The sequence below is a fragment of the Syngnathoides biaculeatus genome, chromosome 10 (assembly GCF_019802595.1).
Source record: "Syngnathoides biaculeatus isolate LvHL_M chromosome 10, ASM1980259v1, whole genome shotgun sequence".
NCBI classification, from domain to species: Eukaryota; Metazoa; Chordata; class Actinopteri; order Syngnathiformes; family Syngnathidae; genus Syngnathoides; species Syngnathoides biaculeatus.
The window spans coordinates 11,201,261-11,218,778 of record NC_084649.1 but is presented as its reverse complement, the minus strand read 5'-3'; the positions used below and the strand labels follow the sequence as shown (position 1 = coordinate 11,218,778).

Sequence of the window (17,518 nt, the reverse complement as noted above, 5' to 3'; positions counted from 1 at the left end):
GTTTGGGAGCAGGTTTAAATTATTCTACCACGGAGTAGATGGGAAGAGAAATGGAGTAGGGGTTATTTTAAAGGAAGAGCTGGCTAAGAATGTCTTGGAGGTGAAAAGAGTATCAGATCGAGTGATGAGACTAAAATTTGAAATTGAGGGTGTTATGTATAATGTGGTTAGCGGCTATGCACCACAGGTAGGATGTGACCTAGAGTTGAAAGAGAAATTCTGGAAGGAACTAGATGAAGTAGTTCTGAGCATCCCAGACAGCAAGAGAGTTGTGATTGGTGCAGATTGTAATGGACATATTGGTAAAGGAAACAGGGGCGATGAAGAAGTGATGGGTAAGTACGGCATCCAGGAAAGGAACTTTGAAGGGCAGATGGTGGTGGACTTTGCAAAAAGGATGGAGATGGCTGTAGTGAACACTTATTTCCAAAAGAGGGAGGAACATATAGTGATCTACAAGAGCGGAGGTAGAACCACGCAGGTAGATTATATTTTGTGCAGACGATGTAATCTGAAGGAGGTTACTGACTGTAAAGTAGTGGTAGGGGAGAGTGTAGCTCGACAGCATAGGATGGTAGTATGTAGGATGATTCTGGTGGTGGGTAGGAAGATTAAGAAGACAAAGGTAGAGCAGAGAACCATGTGGTGGAAGCTGAGAAAGGAAGAATGTTGTGCGGCCTTCCGGAAAGAGGTGAGACAGGCTCTCGATGGACAACCGAAGCTCCCGGAAGACTGGACGACGACAGCCAAGGTGATCAGAGAGACAGGCAGGAGAGTACTTGGTGTGTCATCTGGTAGGAAAGGGGAGAAGGAGACTTGGTGGTGGAACCCCATAATACAGGGAGTCATACAAGGAAAGAGATTAGCGAAGAAGAAGTGGATACTGAGAGGACTGAGGAGAGGCGAAAGGAGTACATCGAGATGCGACGTAGGGCAAAGGTAGAGGTGGCAAAGGCTAAACAAGAGGCATATGAAGACATGTACACCAGGTTGGACACGAAAGAAGGAGAAAAGGATCTCTACAGGTTGGCCAGACAGAGGGATAGAGATGGGAAGGATGTGCAGAAGGTTAGGGTGATTAAGGATAGAGATGGAAATGTGTTGACTGGTGCCGGTAGTGTGCTAAATAGATGGAAAGAATACTTTGAGAAGTTGATGAATGAAGAAAATGAGAGAGAAGGAAGAGTTGAAGAGGCAAGAGTGAAGGACCAGGAAGTGGAAATGATCACTAAGGGGGAAGTCAGAAAGGCACTACAAAGGATGAAAAATGGAAAGGCAGTTGGTCCTGATGACATACCGGTAGAGGTATGGAAGCAATTTGGAGAGATGGCTGTGGAGTTTTTGACCAACTTATTCAACAGAATACTAGCGGGCGAAAAGATGCCTGAAGAATGGAGGAAAAGTGTTCTAGTTCCCATTTTTAAGAACAAAGGGGATGTTCAGAGCTGTGGGAATTATAGAGGAATAAAGTTCATGAGCCACACAATGAAGTTATGGGAAAGAGCAGTGGAGGCTAGACTCAGGACAGAAGTATGTATCGGTGAGCAACAGTATGGTTTCATGCCTAGAAAGAGTACCACAGATGCATTATTTGCCTTGAGGATGCTCGTGGAAAAGTACAGAGAAGGTCAGAAGGAGCTACATTGCGTCTTTGTGGATCTAGAGAAAGCCTATGACAGAGTACCAAGAGAGGAACTGTGGTACTGCATGCGTAAGTCTGGTGTGGCAGAGAAGTATGTTAAAATAGTACAGGACATATATGAGGGCAGCAGAACAGCGGTGAGGTGTGCCTTAGGTGTGACAGAGGAATTTAAGGTGGAGGTGGGACTGCATCAGGGATCAGCTCTGAGCCCCTTCCTGTTTGCAGTGGTAATGGATAGGCTGACAGATGAGGTTAGACTGGAATCCCCTTGGACCATGATGTTCGCAGATGATATTGTGATATGCAGTGAAAGCAGGGAGCATGCAGAGGAACAATTGGAAAGATGGAGACATGCACTGGAAAGGAGAGGAATGAAGATTAGCCGAAGTAAAACAGAATATATGTGCGTGAATGAGAAAAGTGGAGGGGGAAGAGTGAGGCTACAGGGAGAAGAGATAGCGAGGGTGGACGACTTCAAATACTTGGGGTCAACAATACAGAGCAATGGAGAGTGTGGTCAGGAAGTGAAGAAACGGGTCCAAGCAGGTTGGAACAGCTGGCGAAAGGTGTCTGGTGTGTTATGTGACAGAAGAGTGTCTGCTAGGATGAAGGGCAAAGTTTACAAAACAGTGGTGAGGCCGGCCATGATGTACGGATTAGAGACGGTGGCACTGAAGAAACAACAGGAAGCTGAACTGGAGGTGGCAGAAATGAAGATGTTGAGGTTCTCGCTCGGAGTGACCAGGTTGGATAGGATTAGAAATGAGCTCATTAGAGGGACAGCCAAAGCTGGATGTTTTGGAGACAAGATTCGAGAGAGCAGACTTCGATGGTTTGGACATGTTCAGAGGCAAGAGAGTGAGTTTATTGGTAGAACGATGCTGAGGATGGAGCTCCCAGGCAAAAGAGCGAGAGGAAGACCAAAGAGAAGGTTTATGGATGTGGTGAGGGAAGACATGAGGGCAGTTGGGGTTAGAGAGGAAGATGCAGGAGATAGGCTAAGATGGCAAAAGATGACACGCTGTGGCGTCCCCTAACGGGACAAGCTGAAAGGAAAAGAAGAAGAAGAAGAAGTGATAATTGCAGAGATACCAGACCTTTATAATGAAATGAAGTATTGCCTCAATATTTAGCTGTTACTTTTCCTGTTAAAAATTATTTTTAAATTGTTTGAATTATTGTGAGAAATGATTTAACAATACCAAGTAAGAGTTTGTAAGGCCACTGATTGTTGAAGCTTTGTCAATGGATTTCTATCCCATTCTTGCTCAATGTGTCCAACTACAGTTGCTCAACAGTCCGATGTCTCCCTTGTTGTATTTTGCAATTCATTAAGCACCACACATTTGGGAGACAGGTCTGTACTTCTGGCAGCCCCACAGTCTTTTACTACTGCAAAGCCAGAGTATTGTAATTGGTGCAAAATGTGGCTAGGCATTATCTTGCCAAAATAAGAAGGCACATCTCTTAACAGCATATGTTGCTCCAATCCTTTATGTACCTTTCAGCATTAATGGTGCCTTCACAGATTGGCAAGTTATCCATGAAATGGTCACTAACACACCACGATACCATCACGAATGCTGGCTTTTGAACGCTGCATTGATAACAAGACAGATGGCCCTTTTTCTCTTTCGCCCGGAGGATGTGGCGTCAATGATTTCCAAAAACAATTAAAAACGTGTACTCACAGACCAAAGCACACCTTTCCACTTTGCCTCAGTCCATCTTAGTTGAGCTCGGGCTCAGACAGGCTGGCGCTGTTTCTGGTTGTTGTTGATACACTATATGGCTTTTGCGTTGCATGTAGAGTTTTTCCTTGCAGTTTTTCATGACAGTAGAAGTAGCAATGAACTAAGTTAACTGATAATCTAATCCAATTTTCTAAAGTGTTCCTAAAACCATGTGGCAATGTACCGTGTGTTTGTACCGTGATGCCGGTTTTTAATACAATTCCGTCTGAGGGATTGAAGGTCATGATCATTCATTGTTGGTTTTACGCTTTGCTGCTTACTTGCAGATATTTAGCGTTTCCCCAGAATCATTGAATGTGTTGATGAAATTGTGGACCGTATCTGATGAAATATACATATATTCCTCAAAATTGTACATTGCAAAATTTTCTTGAATTGTTGGACTATTTGCGACACTTGTTCACTAAGGGGTGAACCTCCCCTAATCCTTCCTTGTGAACAGCTGAGCTTTATGGGAATGCTCCTTTCATACCAGTTAACCTTTTCACCTGTGCAATGTTACAAACAGGTGTTTTCTGAGCATTCCTGAACTTCCCCAGTCTTTTGTTGTCGCTGTCCCAACCTTTTTTTTGGAATGTGTTGTTGTTTTGGAATATTTGCAATTCTCCTGCTTTCCCTTTTCTGACTTAGATAGTGTACCTACAATATCAGCGAATAGCTACAATTTCCTGCCTTGATATGAGCAGTTACCTGGACGATGTCTCTCTCTGCAAGTTTCCCTCGGGAAGAGACCCGAATGTCATCGCCATCCAACTCCACCATAGCTGCAAGAACACATAAAGGCATGAGTGGAAAGCAAAGAAATAAATTGATACCGTTCTTGACCAAGGGCAGGGATAGGTTTAAGTGCTCTGTTGCTGCATACATATCTAATCAAATGAAATATCCTACAGTATATTATGGCCTACCATTATATTTTATAATTATAGACTCATCCACCTGGGATACAAATGATCGTGGACAGCAATTTCCTAATCCTTACTATTATGAACAGCAATTTGAAATGTCAATTACTGCCCATTATTTTGTCACATTATTTGAACAGGTTTGTTGTGCAACGAGAAATGCTATGAGCCCTGCAATATCGACATTATTACTGTGGCTATATTTCTGCTGCATGCAATTAAAGGGGTGATTAGAATTCATCATTGCAGCAGGTTTAACCATGAAAGTCACCATACCGTCAAATTCAGCCTGACCCACTCCAACGATGATGATGGACATTGGAAGCTTTGCACCCTACAGAACAATCAAAGTAAAGCAATTAAAAAAACCTTTCACTTCTTATAATCCCTTTAGTTCCATTTAAGGGAGGAGGAGGAGGCTTCTACAATGTTCCAGACTTTGTGACATCAGAGAAGATACATGCACCCGTATGCACGTAACAGAAACTCTAATGTTCCGCATCCCTCTTTAACTAGCTGAATGACCTTTAAAGCTTGGATGAATGGGGAAAACAGCAAAGGGCATTAAGCCAGGTAAGCAAGCTCAGAAAGTAAAGTACTGCGGCGGAACATTTATATTCCACATGCTTTAGTTCTTTGAATCCACATTTTTTGTTGGTAAAGCTCAGTGAAATCTGTTTTTTCTAAAAAAAAAAATATATATATCTGCATCGAGAAGGAGGTGAAATCGAGTGACAATATTAACTGCTACACTGATAAACAGCTGCTTCAATAGTCCACAGGGAGACTTTTGGCAAGCATTGTGATGAGTGATACAATTTGTTGTCTGAGGTTCAGAATGGATGGAAGCTTTTGTGAGCTGGGAGAGGAGAGAAAGGGAGGCAATGCCAACTTTAGTCAATACAGCATCCAACCTTGTTCGCCCAGCCACTCCCAATCCACACATCCACAGTAAAAAGCTCAGCAAGCCAATCACATGGGAAACACGACACATCAAAATGCAGGACATTCACCTCTTAAAATTGAAACTTAATTTTGACATAACTGCAACAAAACACACCAAATCATTTAAAAATAAACTACAACAGTCCATCCCCATTACGAGTGACCTCACTTAAAGGTTTTTCAAGATACAAGCTGTCATTCATTCATTTTTTGTTTTTGTTTTGACTTGTGAGCAGAAACTTGAGATACGAACAGGCATTGGTGGCAATGAATGGAAATCACTTCACAATAAGCAGCATTTTGAGAAAGTGAACAATTCTTCCAAAAAGAGTCAAGAAGCGCTACGTACAATGCCACTTGCAGTTAGTTTACTCCCAAACTAAACATAAAACTAGGAGTATTAAAGCTGTATGCAAAGCAACCACATAGCCTTTAGGCTGCGAGTTTGATTCCTTTAGTTCACGAGCTTAATGCTAATGCTAACACATGATGGGAAAGAGATATACAGTATAACCGTTTATGCAACTGATATTTGAGCACAAAGAGTGCAGTAACACATTTAGGCATTCAATATAACTACTCAGTCATATATTCTTTATCTTCTGAAAGGAGTTTAGATGCTCAGACGCTACATATGTCCATGTAGAGGGCAACTTGTACTGCTCCCGGGTGGCCGAGGTTGGCAACAACATAACTGCCATTCAATTGATGCAAAGTCTGACAAAAATGTTTAATTCTTTATAAATGGATTCAAGTAGTTGGAACAATGGATGACTGGTTAGATCGTTTGCCTCAGAGAACTGAGGATTGGGGTTTGCCTGTGTGGCGTCTGCATGTTCTCCCTGTCCCTGCATGGGTTTCCTCCTGGGCACTCCATTTTCCTCCCACATCCCAAAAACATGCTTGTGGGGATAGGCAGACAGCAATAATAATAATCAAAACAGAAAGCACTTTGAACAATGAGATGAGAAGATACACTTCAATTACTTACTTTGTGTTTTTATACAGTAGTTTAGGATTAGATTTTCTCATTGGCAAGTGGATTGGTGCAGCGTCTGCAGTGATGCAGAGTTTGTATCGCTCCGTTGTGCTAAAAAGGGAGCTAAGTCGAAAGGCGAAGCTCTAATGGCTCTCCCTTAGAGAGAGGGTGAGAAACTTGGTCATCCAGGAGGGGCTCAGTGTTGAGCTGCTGCTCCTCCACATTGAGAGGACCAAAATCAGGTGGCTGGGGCATCTGATCGGGATGCCTCCTGGAGGCCTACCTAGTGAGGTGTTCTAGGCATGTCCCACCAAAAAGAGACCCAGAGGATAACCCAGGACAAGCTGGGGAGACTACGTCTCTTGGCTGGCCTGGGAACGCCTTGGGATCCTCTCAGAAGAGCTGGATGAAGTGGCTGGGGAAAGGGAAATCTGGGCATCCCTGCTAAGGCTACTGCCCCCACGACCTGACCCACAAAAGATGGATGGATGGATTTTCTCATTGAAATCATAAATTTTGGGTATTTTCTTTTGGGAGACTTCAATAAATCCTGCTAAATTTTAGCTGAATGTTGTCAATCCTCGACGTGGGACACCCCTGTTGACGACTTCAGTGGACTAAAACGATTATCTGTCGACTCTTAGTACCCAAATTGGAGCCGTATCGTTTGCGTTGAAGCTGCTCGGCCAAGCTTAGCCTAGCCTTGCTTGCTAACAACACGACGCCTGTAATCAAATCATTGCTAAGGAGGAAAACATCAAAAGGCTAGTACCTACACGACTTGCAAAACCTACATATCGTATACAACGAGGACCGTGAGTACTTATAGGAAGTTGAGCAAATGGAACCTTCAACTTAAACTTGCTTATTGGCCCAGCTTACCTTAGCTAAGCTGGCTAACAACGAGATGCATTTTTGATCAAATCATTGCCGTTGAAGAAACATCTAACGTGAGTAACTACATAACTTGTACGATCTACACAACTTGTACAACGAGGACCGTGAGGACTTAAAGAAAATTGCACAAGTTAATGGGACAAGCCGAAAGGAAAAGAAGAAGAAGAACAGAGGCACCGATGAGCAATACAACATTTTTTGCTCAGTCTCTGTGTAGCCTGCTACCAAATGTCCCACCGATGGGTATAGCTGCAGAATGGTGGTGGGAGACAACTCAAGTCCTGTTGCTACTTTTGGCTTGCTAGCTGGAATCATAATACATTAATTTCACAAACCAATAGTTTTTGACATTTCTGTGGATCAAAATATCAGACTAATCTTGAAACTGATGACTAATAGGTAATGTTGGTGAAAAACTGGCCAGCTTGACTGTTCGTGGAATAACTGCAGCTATTTACTTAAATGATACTGTATTTGTCTAGCTAATTAGGGAGCATCTCCAATGCTGCACTTGAACATAATAATCAGTGTTGAACACTTCTGTCAGTGGCTGTCCTCCCACACACACGCTGAGACAAATGTGTGTGTATGTAGCCCATGACATTAGAACCAAAAATAACCTGGCAGTATACCATGCCCTAATTCTTCCATGCCGCTGACAGCCCAGAGTCAACATAATGAAACAACAAAGAAACCACTCATTTTCTCACCATCTGACTGCGGATGTGCACCTTAAATGCAAATGTCATGCAGGCATATCCTTTTTTGGGGTGTTTTTTCAGATGTGAGTGCATCCCGACACACAACACAAGACATCTCTTTAAGTGACCCAAGGTCCTCTATTCAAAACTTAGAAAAACACACCCTCGCAGGATCATATGAGCCCTGATGATTTTTTTTTTTTTTTTTTTTATCTGATGCATTCTTAATTTTGGCCTTTTGTCTGAAGTCAGTTGCGATAGGCTCTAGCTCCCCAGGATCCGGAACATGTTAAGCAGTATATAGTACAAAATGGATGAATGAATTTTTATTTTATGATAAGACTTGCATTTTTATTTATCTCCCACTTGGAGGATTTTATTTCCCCACCCTGGTTTACTTTTATCATAGCAGTACCACTTGCACATCAGTCACCCCTTCAAGTTTCATTCAAGAAAATCCCGTTTACAATCTAAAGTGAAGTGGAGCGCTTTAGTGAGATGAAGGATAAAGAAAGTTAATAAGATGAGAGAGCGAAAGAAATCAAAGACTGTGAAGGATTTGGTTCTATTGGGAAAAGGGTGACACGGCTGTGGGAGCGGGATTTGATCGTCGAGAGGGGATGAGAATGAAAGAGACAGCAGACGTCTTTGCATGTGTGGGCGAGAGGGTCTGACTTTTCCAAAGGGAAGCAGCAAAGGGGCCGGAGGAAAGGTGACGAGTCATTGACATGTAGTTTTGTGTAGACTAGGAGCTTTGGCTAGAATGTATAAATACTGTCTTTTCTCTTTTCTCACACACAGAGGTTAGTGACAAGTACAAAGAGTTGTGCAGGTTTTTTCGCATGCCATCCTTATTATTTTTAAGGGAAAACACATTTCCTGCAGGTATCATGTATAAAGATGACTCACAAAGATCCACAGAGAGTGAAAGTGGAAGCAGTGGAAGCGGCAAGCATCAGTCGGCAGTCAGGGAAGAAACTGTGCGATAGAGCAGCAGGCAAGATCTTAAAAGGAAGGTGTGGCTGTTCTAATGTGTTGACTAACAGTCGCAAATTCCCTTTAAATCCAGTCTGCTGGGTGTTCTGAGCCTGTGGCAGGCTGCGGAGGAGGTGCTAGATGCTTAGAAGTAGAAAACAAAAGGAGAAATTAAAAGCCTCTATTCAAAGATAGAAAGACATTATATTGTGGAGGGAGAGAGCAGAATGTTGTCTATGTCGAGACATGTTTTTAATGAATATGTGGAATATGTCCTTTCTTTGGCAAATGTATTATATATAGTATGAAGGGACAAATATTCTTTCACTTACACTTCAAATGTGCATTTTTGAGTGTCAGAGGATTATGTCCATTATAAGTACATATTTGAACACATTTAGTAACGTTCCTCTGCTCGTCCATTTAATTGGATATCTGGAGAACATTGTGTACAAATGTTAATGAATTAACCCCGTCTTCTTCATTAACAACGTTTAGATTAAATTGTGTCTTAGCCAAATTAGTCCTGGCCTTCCCCACACTTACATTAACAATGGCCTCTTTGGTCTGAGCCATGTCAGATATGACTCCATCTGTAATGATGAGGAGGACAAAGTACTGGGAGCCGTCTTGCACTGATGCCGCATACCTGTGTGCACACATATTTGACGAGACATCACAGTAATTTTAAATAGCAAACGATGACCAATTTATATCTTTTCATGCAAAATGCTCATTGAATAACACTCGTCTTTATTTTGGAGAAAAGAACAAACTTCGATTCTCAGATTGTCATCTTGTCACAGTGATTTATACCCGAGTGCACCTTTTTACATACTAAATTCAAACAGTCGATTGTTAGCACTCCTGCATCAAGAATGTGAAACAATGACATTTTCAGCAGGTAATCCCAAAAGGAAATATTTGCTTTCATGTCAAGCAATGGACATCAAATATTATCTCAAGCTGAAGTCACAAATTGTCCAGCATTTTATCCCCATGTTCATGATGACGATAAATGGCTTTTGCTTTGCATAGTAGAGTTTTAAGTTTCGATTGCAGATGTGACACACGAATTGTAGTTACTGACATTGGTTTTCTGGAGCATTCCTGAGCCCATGTGGTGATATTCTTTAGACAATGATGTCGGTTTTAATGCAGTGGCACCTGAAGGATCGAAGGTCACAGGCATCCAGTATTGGTTTTTGGCCTTGCTGCTCGGATGCGGTGATTTCTCCAGATTGTCTGAACCTTTTGATGATATTATGGAAAGTAGATTATGAAATTCCTGCAACCCGTGCAACTGTACATTGAGGAAGATTGTCCTATTTGTCTATTTTCTCACACAGTTGTTTCAAAGAGGTGAACCTTGGCCCATTTTTGCTTCTGAATGACTGAGCAATTTACGGAAGTCCTTTTTCTTCCCAATTATGGCACTCACCTGTTCCCAATTAGCCTGTTAACCTGTGGGATGTTCCAATCAGGTGTTTTATGAGCATTCCTCAACTTTCTCAGTCTATTTTGTCACCTGTCCCAGATTTTTCGAAAAGAGTTGCAGCCATAAAATTCCAAGTTAATGATTGCTAAAAACAATCAAGTTTATCAGTTTGAACAATAAATTTCTTGCCCTAGTAGTGTATTCTATTAAATATGGTTGAACATGATTTGTAAATCATTTTATCCTGTTTTTATTTGTTTAACACACGAGCGACATCCGAGGCAGCTGCTGGAGCTCTGGGGGCCTTTGTTTACACACTTATGTCCCTCGCGTAGGCCTCCAAGTAGTCAGACTCCGCGTCATTCCCGTCCGAAGAACCATCCGAATACGCAACACACAAAGCCACAGGTTCAAATCTGTATTGACATATTCCTCCGTCTTCCCGATCAACTGATACTTCTATTTCTTCATCAGATGAGGATAAATCCGAGAATTCAGCGCTGGCCATAACTGTGTAGGAATGTAACGGAGCCTCAGGTTGAGCACATGACACGTCACATCCACGCACGTAGGTCATGCAACTCGCCAAAATGTCAGCGACTAGGAACATTCAAAATTGCCGATTTAAACATCCTTAAATTATGTCTGATGAAAGTCTTTATTTTAAAGTTACAGCACCAATGACATGACCTATCTGATACATTGTTATTTTCAATGAGTGGACCTCCCCTTTAATTGGAGTTGGGTTTGTAGAAGCTGAAGAAATTGTAAACATACCATTAAAACATTGTACATAGGTGTTTCTAAATTCTTCTAAATTAATTAGCAAAAAAAAAGGAAAAGGAAGGACAATAACCAACTGAATGCAACCGTTTCATGCAAGAAAAGATGGCCCTGGACAGATCTGAAGGTATCCTTTCTGCCCTTCCTGTAATCCCTTGCACCTGTCAGAAGATATTTCTTCCTATTCATACTTTGCCATTTGTTTGGCCTTAAGCACAGCTTCTTGAATGCTGCCTCATTTCTCAGAACTCGGCAGATGCAACCTTTACCCGAGGATTTTGTATTGGATTGACATCAGGACTCTACTGGCAGGTTTAAAACACTTTTTCTTTGAGGGTAGCAATGTTTATTTATTTATTGTGACAATATTAGCAAAGAAATGTTTTTGTCTGTTGGAAACTTTGAATTATTGGCTCGGGTGTCATATATTGTTAGCTCACCTTGCAACATGGTTCACAACTGGTGCAAAGTTGGTTGGCCCATACAGTTGTACGGTCTTCAGGCTCTGGTGGTAGGCTTCTAAAATCCCCTCGATACCATTGCAGTAAGGATTCTCCATGTTACCATTCTAAGGAAGTCGTATGATATGACACTTCAGTAATGTATAGTACATATTTGAAACAAATAAGCTCTGAGCTACAAGGCTGAATGGAAAGAGACTTTACCAGTGGAAACTCGTGTGACACTCGTCCATCGGGGGGGAGTTTTGCCCCAAAACCAAGAGCGGGAAACATCTTATCGCTGTCGTAATCCTGAATGATCTCTCCAACAGCTTTCAGTGCCATGGCGTAGGCGTTGAGCTGGTAAGGGTTCATGTAGTGCAGTGAGGTGGATTGAGAGGGGTTACCTGTTGAGCGTACAACCAACGCACACTTTTCAGTTCACTGCTGTGCACAGTTTGCCCCGACACAGCAATGCACTCGCCTTCTTGTTTAATCACCTTTTTGACAGCAATCAGTTTGACACAGCAAAGGTGTTAAAAGCAGGAGAGTTACATTATTGTTATTGTACTGTATATAAAATTCAATTCCATTTGTTTAATAGATTTATCACATTTTGAAAATATTCTATTTTAAACTGGAGATAAACACTTTTTCCAAATGATGGACCTGTTTCTCTTCCACAATCCTCCAAAACTCTGGAAAGGCTTTTCCTGATCAGAGTTCATGATTTTATTAAAAAAAAAAAAGGCATTACCAATTGGGTTTTAGAACCAGCCAATCAAGAACACCGGCTCTTACTGAATTAATAGAAGAAACCACAAATGCTATGGATAAAAAGAAATGTGCTCTTGGAGTATTCATCCATCTAAACAAAACATATGATACAAACATCCATCAAATGTCTGAGCCACTTATCCTCACAAGGGTCATGAGAGGGCTGTAGTCTATCCCAGCTATCTTTGGACAGTAGGCGGGGGACACCCTGAACTGGTTGCCAACCAATCGCAGGGCACATAGAAACAAAGAACTCGCACACATATTCACGCCTACGGGGAATTTAGAGTCTCCTATTAGCCTACCATGTATGTTTGGGGATGTGGGCGTAAACCAGACTTCAATATGGATAAATTAACATATTTAATTTAATTTTGTATGTCTGTTTTCCTATTCTTTTTAGGTCACATTCACATATCATAAAAACATAAAATAAAAAATCAATCAATCAATCAATCACATTGTAGTTTTGCCTTGGTTATATGTATTTATTTGAGATAGTTATTCACTGTGTCATGCACAGTCAATTCTGACATCTGTAGTAGAGTTTGACTGTATTTTATAAAAGTATAATATGCAGTCAGATAGCCCAAAGATACACTTTGGAATTCAACCATCATTTCTTGAATAATAGAACGATTGTTTCAAAAGTCAAACAGAGGGGGTCGGCCAGCGTCTGGGAGGGCATCATACTCAGTCGTGGAATTCGCACCACATGTGATAAAAACATATACATATAAATAAAGAAATTCGACAGTACAGTTATTGTAGCTTTTATTGCTAAAACAACTTTAATGAGGCATACACTACTGCTGTATTACTCCTCAAGTTCAAGCCCAACACCTCAACACATTTATTACTGTGCCTTGGCTTGTTGGAGAGCTCGTCAACACCTGTGACCTTTCCATATATCCCCACTGCAATGGCATATTATTTGCTCTTTCATAATAAAGCATTGTTGGGAAATCACTACATTGAATATACATACAGTATGATAACAATAATAACAACACGTCACTGTCATAACAAGTCATTATACTGTATCATCTGATGAAACAATATTACTTTTAATAGCTGCATCACGGTGAGCTGCACTAAAGGTTCAGTGTGAGCCCATAGAAGAAAAAGAATAAAATGTTACAGCGTGGAGATGTTGTTGAGAGGTGCGACATCTTTTCACATCGCCCGAGTTATTTGTCTTCTGCTTTGTCAGTTATTAGCTTTATTTACCGTATATCAACAGAGCAAATGCCAAGAGTTGCAGGTGACAGTGTTTGTATAGTATCCAACCACGGCACCCGCTTGCACGTCTGTTTGTGTGATTGATTCCAAAATTGGACATGCCACACTCAAAGATCTGTTCTTGCTTTCCACAGCCCCACACATACGCTCTGTATCACTCACCATTAGATGCTGTGAAATCAATAGCCACAGTGAAATTGATCTGCGTCCTACAAGGGGGTAGAAAGAAAAACACGAGGAAAAAGATTTGGAGAGCGAACAGGCAGGAATACCAAACGCTCCTCATCAAGTTCCATAAATCATTTCCTATGATGCCATACGAGGTCCAAAAGCCATCAATACTTCAATTTGTTATTGCCATTTGTCATAAGCAGTCAAGCATAAAGTGGTCCCTCGGTTTGCACGGAAAGATTGAAGTGATTATACCAGTGTACTTATCCCACTTTCACCTCCACTAGGAGCAGTAGGAGGAAACGACTTGCCAACGAGTAATTAAAGTGACGGAGCACTTAAGAACAAATCATAATCTAATCCTCCCTCGCTGATGAAGTTCTGGCTTCTTCTTGTTAATTTACGGCACAGTGATGCAATCTCGGGAGGCCCAAATGACAGCCCCTCATTACATGTGAGAGGTAACCCGGCGGAAGGCGGGAGAACAATAACCAAATGAATGACTTAAAGATTCATATTAACCTTTCAGTTTTAGGCTGGCACTGAGAATATGACAACTCCCGACCCTGCCAACCTTAGCATTAATTACACTCGGTTGTATTATTCATGAGTCCTCTTCAATACATCATCCTGCTGTGGGAAGTGCTGTGACAGTTATGTCGTTCTGTACTTCGAAAACACCATTCGGTGTGTATGCGGGCATGTATGTGCGATGCGTGTGTGTGGACTCTTGATTTAAAGGTCAATGTTAGAAAAGAAGCTGTGACTTCTTTTGGAGACTCTTGTCACTCTGGTGAATCCCACGTTAAATGATTGCTTTTGACACTTGTTCTTGCTGCAGTCCCGGGAACGACTGCCAACGCAAACACAACAGTAGCTGTTACGCTCCTATCTCCAAGCAAAATTTATTTAGTTCTCCAACTGCAGCCATGGTGTTTCTGCCTTAATTTTCTTTGTATTTATGTATAATATGTATGCTCTCCTCTGGCAAATAATATAGAAGCAGAATAGAATCAAATAAGCCATTTTAGTTCTACAATGGGAGAACGCCAAAAGCTGTTTTTAAGATTAACGTTTGTAGCACAGTATTGATATACAGTGTAACCTCTATTGTTGAAAACCCCTGAGGTTGAACAATACCTCAGATCAGTACTAAACAACATTTTTTTAGTTTTATTCTTTCTGATATGTGGCCACTGCTAAATGAGTGTCTTACTACTGCATTGCTATAAAGCTCACTAAAAGCAACTGGTAAAGACAAGACTTTTCAAAAGGAGGAAAAACAAAAGTGTATCATTTAATGTATGTATGTATAGCAGATGCAGGGAAGAAAACAAGTATTGGAACACCCTGCTATATTGCAAGTTCTCGCACTTGGAAAACAATCTGAAATTTTTATCGTAGGTGCATGTCCACTGAGAGAGAGATAATCTAAAAAGAAAAATTTAGAAATGACAATGTATGATTTTTTAACGATTTATTTGTGTGATACAGCTGCAAATAAGTATTTGAAAACATATCTATCGGTTACAATTCTGACCCTCAAAGACTAGTAAGTCCAAATTTAAAAGTCCACCTCCACTCCATGTATTATCCTGAATCAGATGCACCTGTGTGAGGTCATTAGCTGCATAAACACATCTGTCCACCACATACAATCAGTAAGACTCAAACTGGTCAAGACAAAAGAGCTGGCCAAAGACACCAGAGACAAAATTGGCCACACAGATGGAAAGCGCTACGGAGAACTTGCCAAACAGATTGGTGAAAAAAGGTCCACTGTTGGAGCAATCATTAGAAAATGGAAGAAGCTAAACATGACGGTCATCTCAATCGGAGTGGAGCCCCATGCAAGATATCACCTCGTGGGGTCTCAATGATCCTTAGAAAAGTGAGGAATCAGCCCATGACTACCCAAGAGGACTTGGTCAATGACCTGAAAAGAGCTGGGACCACCATTTACAAGGTGACTGTTGGTAATACACAAAGACGTCATGGTTTGAAATCATGCATGGCACGGAAGGTCCCCCTGCTTAAACCAGCACATGTCAAGGCCCGTCTTAAGTTTGCCAATGACCATTTGGATGATACAGAGAAGTCATGGGAGAAAGTTTTGTGGTCAGATGAGACCAAAATGGAACTTTTGGGTCATAATTCCACTAACCGTGTTTGGAGGAAGACGAATGATGAGTTCCATCCCAAGAACACCATCCCTACTGTGAAGCATGGGGATGGTAGCATCACGCTTTGTTTTTCTGCACATGGGACAGGACGACTGCACTGTATTAAGGAGAGGATGACCGCGGCCATGAATTGTGAGATTTTGGGGAACAATCTCTTTCCTTCAGTCAGAGCATTGAAGAAGGGTCGCGGCTGGGTCTTTCAACATGACAATGACCCGAAGCACACAGCCAGATAAACCAAGAAGTGGCTGCGTAAGAAGCATATCAAGATTCTGGTGTGGCCTAGCTAGTCTCCAGACCTAAACCCAATAGAAGATCTTTAGAGGGAGCTGAAACTCAGTGTTTCTCAGTGACAACCCAGAAACCTGTCTGATCTAGAGAAGATCTGTGTGGAGGAGTGGGCCAAAATCCCTCCTGCAGTGTGTGCAAACCTGGTGATCAACTCCAGGAAACGTATGACCTCTGTAATTGCAGACAAAGGCTTTTTAGATTATCTCTCTCACAGTGGACATGCACCTACAATGAAAATTTCAGACCCCTCCATGATTTCCAAGTGGGAGAACTTACAACATAGCAGGATGTTCAAATACTTGTTTTTTTTCCACTGTATCTAGAGTTGGGTTACATGACTTGGACTCAAGTCAGACTCGAGTCATGAATTTGATTACTTTAAACTCAGTTTGAGAGTATGTTTAAAGGCTTGCAACCCAACTTGGACTTAAACAGCAATGACTTGGGACTCCACTTGAACTTGGACCCATTGACTTGAAAAGACTTGCTGCTCGTCTAAAGCACAGCGATGCCAACAGTTTGGAACTTTGTCTTTCTATAGCTACAGCTGAAGGCAGGAGTCTCGAGTTGATTCGGGACTTGCATGTCTTGAGTTGACTTGCTCGGGACTTGAGACTCGCAAATCAATGACCTGGTCCTACCTCTTCTGAGAAGTCTTAAGATTGCACATTTTACCACAAACAGTTTTGTTAAATTAATGTTTTAAGACTTTATTATTTTTATTATATTTTTGGAGTTTATAATTTTATAATTTTTTTCATCTTGTTTGTGTTCCCTGGATGTGGGTAAAAAAAAAAAAAATCAAGACTGGCTGGATCTGATTTGTTCTTGCTCAAGTACTCATCAATATCAACAATCAGAGTAGTTTGTATCTTTGTGGTTATAGTGTTTGCCAAATCTTATAGCAAATTGACCCACTTCATCACAATTAGAGGACTAACAAGTGCGTGAGCTGTTGTTGTGATGAATATCTGGCATACAATTCCCTGCCAAACACTAACAAGCAGGTGAACATATTCAGATGGCAGCAAACTGACGAGAGGCAAGCATCCACAGTACAGTACTGCTGTCATGCGTCCAAAACAAAATGTGTACTTCTTTTTATTCTCTTTCTTTTTCAAACCAAATGTAGCAGAGCTACTGCTCACGGGATTCAGATTTAACAACAAACTAAATGTTTTGTGGCCTGCTGAGGACAGCCAAGCTATTTCTTTTCCATTCGGAAATGTTAAACTTTTTCCCCATCATAGCCAGACTAGCAATGATGTGGCAATGATGTCACACTTTGATATCAGTTAATTTCATTCTTTGGCGACTACATAACTCATCATTACTGAGGGAATGACAAGTCCTCCACTCATTTTAATGTGAGCCTGAATAACACCATTCATGGAT

At 41.4% G+C, this 17,518-nt stretch overlaps 1 protein-coding gene across 2 annotated transcripts in view; it reads right to left on the bottom strand.

Annotated features, from left to right (window-relative positions):
- Window positions 1–17,518, bottom strand: part of cpne5b (copine Vb) — a 116,926-nt gene that overhangs the window by 5,906 nt on the left and 93,502 nt on the right. The window contains exons 14-20 of one of the 2 annotated variants that reach the window (XM_061832777.1): window positions 13,641–13,687; window positions 11,685–11,866; window positions 11,460–11,587; window positions 9,966–10,049; window positions 9,345–9,447; window positions 4,578–4,635; window positions 4,087–4,160 (exon numbers count right to left, since the gene is read on the bottom strand). In XM_061832777.1, coding sequence (XP_061688761.1) covers window positions 4,087–4,160; window positions 4,578–4,635; window positions 9,345–9,447; window positions 9,966–10,049; window positions 11,460–11,587; window positions 11,685–11,866; window positions 13,641–13,687 — 676 coding nt within the window. The remainder of the gene's footprint in view (window positions 1–4,086; window positions 4,161–4,577; window positions 4,636–9,344; window positions 9,448–9,965; window positions 10,050–11,459; window positions 11,588–11,684; window positions 11,867–13,640; window positions 13,688–17,518) is intronic. The other variant, XM_061832778.1, reaches the window with a different exon arrangement.